The sequence below is a fragment of the Aquarana catesbeiana genome, linkage group LG01 (assembly GCF_042186555.1).
Source record: "Aquarana catesbeiana isolate 2022-GZ linkage group LG01, ASM4218655v1, whole genome shotgun sequence".
Classification (NCBI taxonomy): domain Eukaryota; kingdom Metazoa; phylum Chordata; class Amphibia; order Anura; family Ranidae; genus Aquarana; species Aquarana catesbeiana.
The window spans coordinates 129,945,409-129,957,987 of NC_133324.1; the positions used below are offsets into that span (position 1 = coordinate 129,945,409).

General features: G+C 43.3%; 1 protein-coding gene across 2 annotated transcripts in view; it reads left to right on the forward strand.

Moving 5' to 3' along the window:
* The window catches only part of AP3B1 (adaptor related protein complex 3 subunit beta 1), a 524,279-nt gene that overhangs the window by 114,449 nt on the left and 397,251 nt on the right, over positions 1 to 12,579 (forward strand). For both annotated transcript variants that reach the window (XM_073623849.1, XM_073623855.1), the window contains exon 5: positions 5,522 to 5,682. In XM_073623849.1, the coding sequence (XP_073479950.1) occupies positions 5,522 to 5,682 (161 nt within the window). The remainder of the gene's footprint in view (positions 1 to 5,521; positions 5,683 to 12,579) is intronic.

Here is a 12,579-nt window from a genome sequence, read left to right on the forward strand (position 1 = left end):
TGTTTGATGAAATAAAAAAGATGATCTTAGGCCGAGTACATGGATACCAAACATGACATGCTTTACAATTGCGCACAAACGTGCAGTGGCAACAAAATAAATACATTTTTAAAAGCCTTTAAAAGCCTTTACAGGTTACCACTTTAGATTTGCAGAGGAGGTCTACTGCTAAAATTACTGCCCTCGATCTGACCTTTGCGGTGATACCTCACATGCATGGTGCAATTGCTGTTTACGTTTGACGACAGACCGCCGCTTGCGTTCGCCTTAGCGCAAGAGCAGGGGGCGACAGGGGTGCTTTTTTTTTTTTTTTTTTTTTTCTTTATTATTTTTTTGCTTTTTTATCTTATTTTTAAACTGTTCCTTTCATTTTTTTTTTTTTTTAAATCATTTTTATTGTTATCTCGGGGAATGTAAATATCCCCTATGATAGCAATAGGTAGTGACAGGTACTCTTTTTTGAAAAAATTGGGGTCTATTAGACCCTAGATCTCTCCTCTGCCCTCAAAGCATCTGACGACACCAAGATCGGTGTGATAAAATGCTTCCCCAATTTCCCAATGGCGCTATTTACATCCGGCGAAATCTAAGTCATAAAATGCTCGTAGCTTCCGGTTTCTTAGGCCATAGAGATGTTTGGAGCCACTCTTGTCTTTGATCAGCTCTATGGTCAGCTGGCTGAATCACCGGCTGCATTCTCAGGTTCCCTGTTGAGACAGGAGAGCCAGAGAAAAACACGGAAGACACTGGGGGGGGGGCATTCCCTCCCACGGCTTGTAAAGGCAGTCTAGAGGCTAATTAGCCGCTAGGATTGCTTTTACATGAAAGCCGACCACTGGCTGAAAAGAATGATACCAAGATGATACCTAAACCTGCAGGCATCATTCTGGTATAACCACTCAAATTTGTGAATGGCGTACCTGAAGACAAAAAAATGGTTAACAATGGTTAACAATAAAGCACAGTAAACAGTAAAGTATAAATAATTACATACCTGAAAAACAAACATGATAAAACATAATAACAATAACAATAAAACATTGCAGAATAGAATACAGTAAAAAAAGAGCAGAACAATAGAGAGAGAGAATAGAGAGAGAGAGAACAATAAAACGACAACTATTTTTTTTTATTTTATATATATATATTTTTTTTTTACACTTTTTTTGTAACTAACTTTTATAACTGTAACCGGTTCCAGGTTCGGGTCTCTCAAAATGCGATGGCATCTTGGGAGACCCTGTGAAAGTGTGCCTAGTCTGTGCAATGCTGTACCCTACGCTAATACTCAACTAGTGCATGGTAGCGTTCAAAACATTCACCAATGCAAAGACCAGGATTGTCAGGACAGGAGGGACAATAATAGCGGGTGTCACGCCTATATCCGCGCTTGCTGCAGACACGACATCTTTTTGGGGGGGTTCGTTGGGTAGGGGTACTCGGGAGGACATAAAAATGCCTCTCATGCAGCCGACTGCATTTGGTTGGGGATGTGAATGGGGGAAGTACGGGCGCTGCAGGAGCGGTGTGTTCCCAATTAGGATTGGCGAATGCAGCAGGAAGGGCACTATGGGCACGACGGGCCTGTGTTCGTCTTTTTGGTGGCAGCGGGACACTACTTGTGCTTGCCACCTCACCAGCTTGAACTGCACTTATGGGACTCGCCACGTCACCAAGTGTTACTGCAGCGCTGGTTTGACTACGACCGGGGTGTACTAGGCCGCTGGTGCTTGCCAGTTCAATAAAAAGCTTCCAAAAAAACTGTTAGCGATCGCAGGGATCAGGCCTGACTCTGCAAACGCTGCAGTTATGCGTTTAGTGTTTTGTAAGTGACAGTGATCGATCGATACTTCACTTGGGTGGGCTGGGCTGGGCTGGGCGGAGGGGCAAAACGCAGGTGCTAGCAGGTATCTGGGCTGATCCCGCTAACACTGCGTTTTTGGGAACCCTAAACTGCTGGGGACGCTAGTATAGATCTGATCGGACCAGATATTGATCCGATCAGATACTATACCACTAAGGGAGGTGTATGGTACGTGCGTGGGTGTCAGTGGTACTGGCACTAACCTGACGCTGCCTGGGGCTGGTGCTTGCCAGCTCACCAAAATGCTACCAAAAAAACTGTTAGCGATCGCAGGGATCAGGCCTGACTCTGCGAACGCTGCAGTTATGCGTTTAGTGTTTTGTAAGTGACAGTGATCAATCGATACTGCACTTGGGTGGGCCGGGCGGAGGGACAAAACGCAGGTGCTAGCAGGTATCTGGGCTGATCCCGCTAACACTGCGTTTTTGGGAACCCTAAACTGCTGGGGACGCTAGTATAGATCTGATCGGATCAGATATTGATCCGTACAGATAATATACCACTAAGGGAGGCGTATGCTGCGTGCGTGGGTGTTAGCGGTACTGGCGCTAATCTGACGCTGCCTGGGGCGACGCATATCACCGCCGGGCGACCGGGGGGCTAAACCTTTATTCGGTAATAAACGGCGGGTGCCCTGACACTATAAAAAATAAACAAACTAACCAGCGTCACCCGTAACAGTTATACGGTGATCAGTGGTGAAAGGGTTAACTAGGGGGCAATCAAGGGGTTAAAACATTTATTAGGTAGTATATGGGGGTCCCTGTCGCTATAAAACGCTGACGGCGAACCTAAATATTTACCTCCCTAACTAGCGTCACCAGCGACACTAATACAGCGATCAGAAAAATGATCGCTTAGCGACACTGGTGACAGGGGGTGATCAAGGGGTTAAAACTTTATTTGAGGGGGTTAGGGGGGTACCCTAGACCTAAAGGGGGGTAATACTCACTGTCCCAACACTGTAACTGTCACAAACTGACACCAATGCAGTAATCAGAAAAAACAAAAAAAAAAAAACAAAAAACTGCTGGTGTCAGTTTGTGACAGGGGGGGGGGGTGATTGGGGGGTGATCGGGGGGCGATCGGGGGGGGGATCGGGGTGTTTAGTGTGCCTGGCATGTTCTACTGTGTTGTGTAGTGTTGGTGCACTCACATACCAGTCTTCTCTCCTCGGCGCTGCAACGGAATACCGAGCCGAGGAGAGATGACATCATTTCCTTTGCTGCTGTTTAGCATACAGCAGCAAAGGAAGTAATCTGATTGGCCGGCGGCGATCGCGAGGGGGGGGGCCACGAAGGGATGGCCTCCCCCTCACCTCCGATCGCCGGGGGACAAAACGGGACCGCCTCGGGCACCGGGGGGGGGGTCCGATCGGACCCCCCACCCGCGGGAGGCAAATCACGTACATGTACGTGATTTTGCCTGCCCGTGCCGCCTTGCCGACGTAAATCGGCGTGAGGCGGTCCTTAAGTGGTTAATACAACAAGGGCAGAGGATTTAATAGATGGAAAGTTGAAAAAAAATTACTGAAGTTCCGCTTTGTCTGTAAATGAGGTGAGTTTATCCACTTAGAGACTAAACCTTTTTCTGACAGTTGTTGCTTACAAGTTAAAATTTGTATTTTTTGCAAGGAAATTACTTAGAACCCCCAAACATTTTAATATATATATATATATATATATATATATATATATATATATATATATATATATATATATATATATATATATATAATTTAGCAGAGACCCTAGAGAATAAAATGGCGGTTGTTGCAATATTTTATGTCGTACTGTATTTGCACAGTGGTCTTTCAAAAGCATTTTTTGGGGAAAAAATACTTTTAATGAATAAAAAAAAAAAATATAAACCATAAAGTTAGCCCAATTTTTTGAATAATGTGAAAGATGTTACGCCGCAAGAATCATGAGAAACTCGTGATCTTTATTCTAAGCAAAAAAAAAACATTGCGATTCTCATTTTACCCAGAATTCTGCAGCTCTAACACCTGGTGATTATAATTAACCAGACTCTCGCCTTCAAATGATAAAATCAACACTGTAAAAAAGTTTATTAAAACACTTGCAATGTACAGTTGTGCTCATAAGTTTACATACCCTGGCAGAATGTATTATTTCTTGGCCGTTTTTCAGAGAATATGAATAACACAGAAACTTTTCTTTCACTCTTGGTTAGTGTTTGGCTGAAGCCATTTATTATCAATAAACTGTCTTTTTACTCTTTTTAAATCATAATGGCAACGGAAACTACCCAAATGACCCTGATCAAAAGTTTACATAACCTGGTGATTTTGGCCTGATAACATGCGCTCAAGTTGACACAAAGGGGTTTGAATGGCTATTAAAGGTCATCCTCACCTGTGATCTGTTTGCTTGTAATTGGTGTGTGTGTATAAAAGGTCAATGAGTTTCTGGACTCCTGACAGACCTTAGCATCTTTCATCCAATACTGCACTGATATTTCTGGATTCTGAGTCATGGGGAAAGCAAATTAATTGTCAAAGGATCTGCTGGAAAAGGTAGTTGAACAGGAAAGGGATATAAAAAGATATCCAAGGAATTGAGAATGCCAATCAGCAGTGTTCAAACTCTAATCAAGAAGTGGAAAATGAGGGGTTCTGCTTAAACCAAACCACGGTCAGAAAGACCGACTAAAATTTCAGCCACAACTGGCAGGAAAATTGCTTGGGATGCAAAGAAAAACCCTCAAATAACTTCAGGTGAAATACAGGATTCTCTAAAAACATGTGGTGTGGCGGTTTCAAGATGTACAATAAGGAGGCCATGGCTGCATGGTTGAGTCGCCAGAAAGCCATTACTACACAAGTGCCACAAAGTATCCCGCTTACAATACGCCAAACAGCACAGAGACAAGCCTCAAACCTTCTGGCACAAAGTCGTTTGGAGTGGTGAGACCATAATTTAGCTTTTTGGCCACAACCATAAACGTTACATTTGGAGAGGAGTCAACAAGGCCTATTCTCTGAAAAATGGCCAAAAATGATAAATTCTGCCAGGGAATGTTAACTTATGAGCCCAACTGTACATTGATCACCCAGAGGGCATTGCTTTTTTTTTCTTGATGAAAGTAGTTACATTTAAGGCCCTCCCTTTGCAGGTGGGTCATCCAGATGCAGCATGTCACATCTGCGTTTTTAGACGCAGATGTGAACAGGTGTTATATTTGCGTTTTGGTGCATTTAAAAATGCATCACAATTCATTTTGGTGCACAGACCCCCATGGGCTCATTCAAACTTTTGTTGCATTATCAAACATTTGGTAATGTCATGCATTGTTATGGCACATTGTGCTGAGACAGCCAATACTTTTTACTGTATGTGTGCTAGTAGCACATTTTATTGTGCACAGACACTAGCACACGGCAACATTTTTAGCTACGCAGAACCCTACAATGTACCCTGTTGCACACAGTAGGTAAATAATTCTTATAATGTGGGCAGACTTGCGTATGTTTTAAAGCGCGTGCACACATGTTTTTTTTATTTATTATGAAATTGTTGTACAATAGTAAGGTGAGATGTGCGCAGTGTGTTTTTTTTTTTTTTTTAATTTGTAAGTAATTATGAATTTATGGTCTTTGTACTAATAATATTTGCAATATATATTTTTTTTCAGGATCCTAATCAGCTGATTCGTGCAAGTGCACTGAGAGTCCTATCCAGTATCCGTGTGCCAATTATTGTCCCAATAATGATGTTGGCTATAAAAGAGGCTGCAGCAGACTTGTCTCCCTATGTACGGAAGACAGCAGCACATGCCATTCAGAAGCTGTATAGGTAAAGATGGCTCCACACTTTGACTTGATTCTTTTACACATCAGCTTGGATAGACATACCGGCTTTGTCCTTTTCATTGTGACTGGAGTCTCGTGACCATGGCTCAGATTCTAGCTTCTTCCGTACCCTGCATATCTCTGGAGTGCTACTCCAGTTTAAACTTCACCAGTATTATACCCTTTCAGCAGCTTTTACCTGGAAAGGTTAATGCACATATGTTTGCAGGAAATACAATGTGCATTTATTATTTTTTTCTGCAGGCTCCTGCAGACAAGCTCTACAGTTTTCTTCCTATACCTCTGTTCGGGCTGTTAGTTTGAAAGCTGCAGGGCTTTTGAATGATCTACGAAGGCGCTCAGCAGAACCCTCACAGTTCATTGAGAACTACAAACTGTCTGCAGAGTTGGTAGACAGGACTTGTAGTTCTCTTTCACAGATCGTTGTCAGTGACTGAATGACGTGGCTGTGCTGGCAGAGCCCTGCACTGCTGTGCTATTTTTGAAAAGTGACAGCTTAGCCTTTCAAATAATTTTCCCAATGTTCTTTTTGAAAAGTGACAGCTTAGCCATTAAAGAAGAATTCACCCAACACTGCTTGAAGAACACTTTGTCACAAGAGAATTACAGTGGCTTCTTCTTCATGGAGAAACCACGCTTAGTTTTACTTTATTATATTTTAATTTATTTTTTCTTCAAACTCTTTCTTCCGTTCTACTTGTCATGCCACAGATAGGAGTAGTGCATCTGTAGTGGTGCATCGTAGGTAAAACCTTGGGAGCTGTATCTGGACAGTGATGTGGGAACGACCTGTAATGTTGCCTCTTTTGTGGCTGGAACTCTGCTTTAAGCATCTCACTGTAGTTATTGAAGGGGTTCCTTCTTCCAAAGACTCTGCTGGTAGAAAGTTTGAGATGCTCTTAAAGGCTCTTTACTCATGCAGGCCCAAGGCCTGCAACCAGCTCTTGCCTAAATTTCAGTATGTTAATCTCCAGCAAACTGGACCAGGACAATGAACTGTACCGATGAACTAATATGACGCTTTATTCCAGCATCATGCTTTAACAGATGTATTATTATTGTAATATAGGATTTATATAGTGCTGACAGTTTGCGCAGGTATTTACAATATAAGGCAGACAGTACAGTTACTATACAATACAATTCTATACCAGAGGGTTAGAAGAGCCCTGCTCATAAGAGCTTCCTATTTAATAGCAAGCATCAAGTGGTGCAAAGGAATACAGGAGAGAGTAGGGGATAGCCAGACAGATTGAGGTGCGACGTTCCAGAGGATGGGAGAGGCTCTGGAGAAATCCTGGAGGTGAGCATTGGAGGAGACAATGGGGCTAGAGAGGAGGTCTGTGGAAGAGTGGAGAGGGGGCAATTGTGGATGGCGTATGTTTTAAGTATTTTTACATTTTTTACTTGGGTGATTGGAAGCCAGTGGAAGAATTGGCAGAGAGGGGTGGCAGAGACACAGTGGTTGGTAAGGTGGATGAGTGTGACAGCATTCATGATAGATTGAAGGGGATAGGCTGTATAGAGATAGGCATTTGAGAAGGGAGTTGTAGTAGTTGAGGTGAAAGATAACCAGGAAGTGAATGAGTAGCTTGGTGATTTCATTGGTTAAGGGACATATATTGGAGATGTTGTGGAAGGGAAGTCTACAAGATTTGGGCAGAAATTGGATTTAGGGCTGAAAGGACAAGTCAGTCCATGATTCCACTTAGTACCTTGGCATAAGGGTTGGAACTGATAGTTTTTGCTTGATTAAAAAGTTGGGGAGGGGTGGATAAGGAATATTATAGGCTCAGTTTTAGACCAAATTGAATAAAGCCATTTACTCAATTGTCTTGCTGCTATGTTGATGCCCACATGTCATGAAAGATATTTCCAGAGGGGCCCTAATCTCCATGCGCGTGCAGAATCTTGTGGTTGAAAGCCTGCACAGCTGAAGTTGTCTATAAAAGATGCCTAGCATGTATGCCTTTTCAAGAAAGATGTCTGGGGAGCCACTTGACCGACTAATAAATTATGTCTCAAGAGGGAAAGTTTTACTTCCACAGTGAAAATTTACACAACGCCCCTACTTGGGAGTAACTGCTTTTGCAAAACGCAAAGCACTTGATCGCTCTATCCAGATTTCAGCTTCTAAACCTTCCAAAAGTCAGACCCTTTCTTTCGAGGGAAGACTTCTGCCACAAAGCACAGCAAGTGTTTCCCAAAGTCCTCTCCCATTCAAGGGGGACACCCTTACTATTAAGAATGGAGGGTGTCTGTTTGTCTCTCTGTGGGTACTTGACCTGTGGGTCCAACCAGTGGTTTTAAAAGGGTACAAAATAGAGCTTGAAGCTCTATGTACTCACTATTTTCTTCTCTATATCAAACCAAAATCCCGCCCAAGGACAGTCATATTTTCAGAATGCCCTAAACCATCTCTTGTCTCAGGGAGTAGTTGTACTAATACCTCCACAAAACGGGCTCAACAGTTTTTACTCAAACCTGTTAATGGTTCCAATGCCCAACTGAGGCATTCATCCTGTTCTGGACTTAAAACCCTTCTGCAAATACATACACGTTCCAAAATTGCTCAAGGAATCAGCAAGGCCAGTTATTGCCTCTCTGAGACCAGGAGAATACCTAAACCTCCAAGATGCCTATCTGCTTATCCTCATTTAGCCTCCTCGTTAGTAGAGATGGGCGAACGGTTCGGCCCGAGCATAAGTTCGGGACGAACTTTTGGTTGTTTGGATGTTCTGTGAACACTGAACAATATGCGAACAATAAGCTGCCCGAACACAGTTAAAGTATATGGGATATTAACATGAAAAATCAAAAGTGTTCATTTTAAAGGTTTATATGCAAGTTATTGTCATAAAAAGTGTTTGGGGACTTGGGTCCTGCCCCAGGGGACATGTATCAATGAAAAATAGTTTTTTTTTTAAACGGCAGTTTTTTCGGGAGCAGTGATTTTTTTTTTTTTTTTATTATGCTTAAAGTGAAACAATAAAAATGAAATATTCCTTTAACCACTTCCCCGACCGGCACACGCCGATGTACGTCGGCAGAATGACACGGCTGGGCAAATGGGTGTACAGGTAAGTCCCATTGAATTCCCCGCTGTGCAATTGCATGTGCGCTGGCCGGGAGCTCCGTGAGTCGGGACGCGGGTCCCGTGGACTTGATCGCCGCGGGGATACCCGCGATCACCTCATGGAGAGGACGACCGAGGAGATGCTGATGTAAACAGCATCTCCCCGTTCTGCCTAGTGACAGTGTCACTGATCTCTGCTCCCTGTCATCGGGAGCAGAGATCAGTGACGTGTCACAGCTAGCCCATACCCCCTACAGTTAGAAAACACTCCCTAGTACTGACTTAACCCATCCCTGCCCCCTAGTGGTTAACCCCTTCACTGCCAGTGTCATTTACACAGGAATCAGTGCATTTTTATAGCACTGATTGCTGTATAATTGACAATGATCCCAAAAATGTGTCAAAAATGTCCGACGTGTCCGCCATAATGTCGCAGTCGCAATAAAAGTCGCTGATCGCCGCCATTACTAGTAAAAAAAAAATATTAATAAAAATGCCATAAAACTATCCCCTATTTTGTAAACGCTATAACTTTTGCGCAAACCAATCAATAAACGCTTATTGCGATTTTTTTTTTTTTTTTTTTTTTTTACCAAAAATATGTAGAAGAATACGTATCGGCCTAAACTGAGGAAAAAAAAAATTTTTTTTTTTATTATTTTTTGGGGATTTTTCAAAATTGTCGCTATTTTTTTGTTTATAACGCAAAAAATAAAAATCGCAGAGGGGTTAAAATACCACAAAAAGAAAGCTCTATTTGTGGGAAAAAAAGGACGTCAATTTTGTTTGGGAGCCACGACGCACGAACGCGCAATTGTCAGTTAAAGCGACGCAGTGCCGAATCGCAAAAAACGCTCTGGTCAGGAAGGGGATAAATTCTTCCGGGACTAAAGTGGTTAAATATTGTGCCTGGGGGGATGTTTATAGTATGCCTGTAAAGTGGCGCATTTTTCCGGTGTTTAGTACCACAGCAAAATGACATTTCTAAAGGAAAAATTGTCATTTAAAACTGATTGCGGCTGTAATGAATTGTCGGGTCTCGGCAATATAGATAAAAATCATTGAAAAAGCATGGGATCCTCCCCCCCCCCCCCAGTCCATTACCAGGCCCTTTGGGTATGGTATGGAATTTAAGGGGAACCCTGCTTTAAATTTAAAAAAATTCTGTCTGAGCCCATGCTCGAGAATTTGGGTCAAACAATCATCACAAGGAAAAATGTATATATAAATGGCGCAAAGGAAACAATATAAAAATCACGTTAATAATATACACTGTGTATCTGATTAATAAAGTGCACAATAACATAAACCATCAGAAATGTTCATACCGTATATACTCGAGTATAAGTCGATCCGAGTATAAGCCAAGGCCCCTAATTTACCACAAAAAACTGGGAAAAACGTATTGACCCGAGTATAAGACGAGGGTGAGCAATGCAGAGGGTCAACAATGCCCATTTGCAGCTGCATGCCTCCCTGTGTCCTGTGCAGCCTACCTGTATCCTGTGTATGTGTCCTGTGCATGTGTATGTGTCCCTGTGTCCTGTACATGTGTCCTGTACATGTGTATGTGTCCCTGTGTCCTGTGTATGTGTCCCTGTGTCCTGTGTGCACGTGTCCCTGTGCAGCCTACCTGTGTCCTGTGCAACCTCCCTGTGGCGATCTCCATCCTCCCTGTGGCGATCTCCATCCTCCCTGTGGCGATCTCCATCCTCCCTGTGGCGATCTCCATCCTCCCTGTGGCGATCTCCATCCTCCCTGTGGCGATCTCCATCCTCCCTGTGGCGATCTCCATCCTCCCTGTGGCGATCTCCATCCTCCCTGTGGCGATCTCCATCCTCCCTGTGGCGATCTCCATCCTCCCTGTGGCGATCTCCATCCTCCGATCAGCGTGTGATAATACACTTCGGCGGCCATTCCACTGTTAAAAAGCCGCGCCTCCTCCACCTCGTCTGTGATAGGCAGAACACTCAGCGGTCAGCCTATCACGGACATTCTCTCATTCTCATACCACGGACGAGGATGAGAGAATGTCCGTGATAGGCTGTACACTGACAGCTGGGAAATGGAGTGTTCAGCCTATCACAGACGAGCAGGAATCGCCGCTTTTGAAAGCTGGAATAGCCTCCGAACGAATTATCACACGCCGGCCGCCGTTTGCCTGCATGACACGCTGATCATGCAGACAGATGGCGGTGACTCGTATAAGTCGAGGGGGGCACTTTCAGCCCAAAAAAAAGGCTGAAAAATTCGACTTATACTCGAGTATATACGGTAATTTATTTTTCACGGTGTTGGAGCATACACAAGAAGATTTTTTTCACATATGATTATTATGTACATTTATGATGGTTTATTTTATTGTGCACTTTATTAATCAGATACACCGTGTATATTATTAATTTGATTTTTATATGGTTTCCTTTGTGCCCTTTATATATACATTTTTGCATTGTTATTAGTTTTCCACTAATTTTAGGTGCAGCATTGGTACATAATCCCCCTCAATCATTACAAGGAAAGATTGAAAATGAGAAGTCTTGGCCTCATTGTAGCCACTTTCAAGGCTACCTCATTCTCCCAGTTCCATTTGAGGCCTCTCCAACAAAGCATTTTGCTGACTTGGACTTGGAACAAGCATACTCCTCCTTTCTACCCGCCTGTCTCTTTATCCTGCCAAACAAGGAATTCTTTAAATTGGTGGATCTCCAGCCCACCTTGACAATGGGAAATCCTTCTTTCCCTATCACTGGAAAGTGGTAACAGATGTCAGTCTTTTAAGGTTGGGGGAGGAGGGTTTCAGTCTCTCCCGGCACAGAGAGTGTGGTCACCTGTGCAAACCATCAACATCTTTTAGCAGAGAGCAATGAATAAACCCAATCCAGGGTGCAACCAGACAATGCCACTGCTGTGTCCTACATCATCCACCAAGGGGGCACCACCTGTCTTTCAGCCCTGAAGAAAGCAAGCCAGACAATCTAAAGGATGAAAGCTCCATTGTCCAGTGCAGTCCACATCCCAGAGGTGGGCATCTGGAAAATAGGCTATCTCAGACTCCATGGACTAGATCAAGGGAAATGAGTTTTTCAACCAGACATATTTAAGCCGATATGTCAGAAATGAGGAATCACAGATGTAGACTTTCTGGTCTCTAGATTTAACAACAAACTACCTCAGTTTTTGGCCAGGACCAAGGATCCTCTAGTGCTGGCCTCAGACACCTGATAATCCCCAGGTCTCAGTTCAAGGTAATCAATGCTTTATCTCCAGTGCAAATTCTACCTCGTTTGCTCCAGAAGATTTAGAGCAAGAGAAGAAGACAGTGATTCTAATTGCATCAAATTGGTTAGAAGGACCAGTTACACATACATTCTTGTACTTCTAGGATCTGCTCTCTCAGGACCCCTTATTTCATCCTGCTTCTCAGTCTCTGGCTTCAGCAGCTTAGAAAGAATTTGATTAGCGTTTAGAACACAAGTGTTGTATGGCATTTTGTAGAAATACTTTGCCTGTATCCTGTAGTGTGTCATTAAAATGAGAGGAACTTTGAACTACCAGTGCATTCCATTCATTGGAGTACAGGACACAGACCACCCTCCCTTCCATTCCTTGTGTACTTTGCATTTCTTACTACAAAACTGAGGACTCAGAGTGGGATAGGGTTGTAGGGGAGGAGGTCCCCTTTAGCCATGTCCTCAAAAGCTTGCTGGTGTCCAGTCATCTGATGGTACGAGCCTGTAACCCAGGGTCTATGAATACTTTGCCTGTTATACTGTACTCCAAGATACGGTATTTACAGGTTGG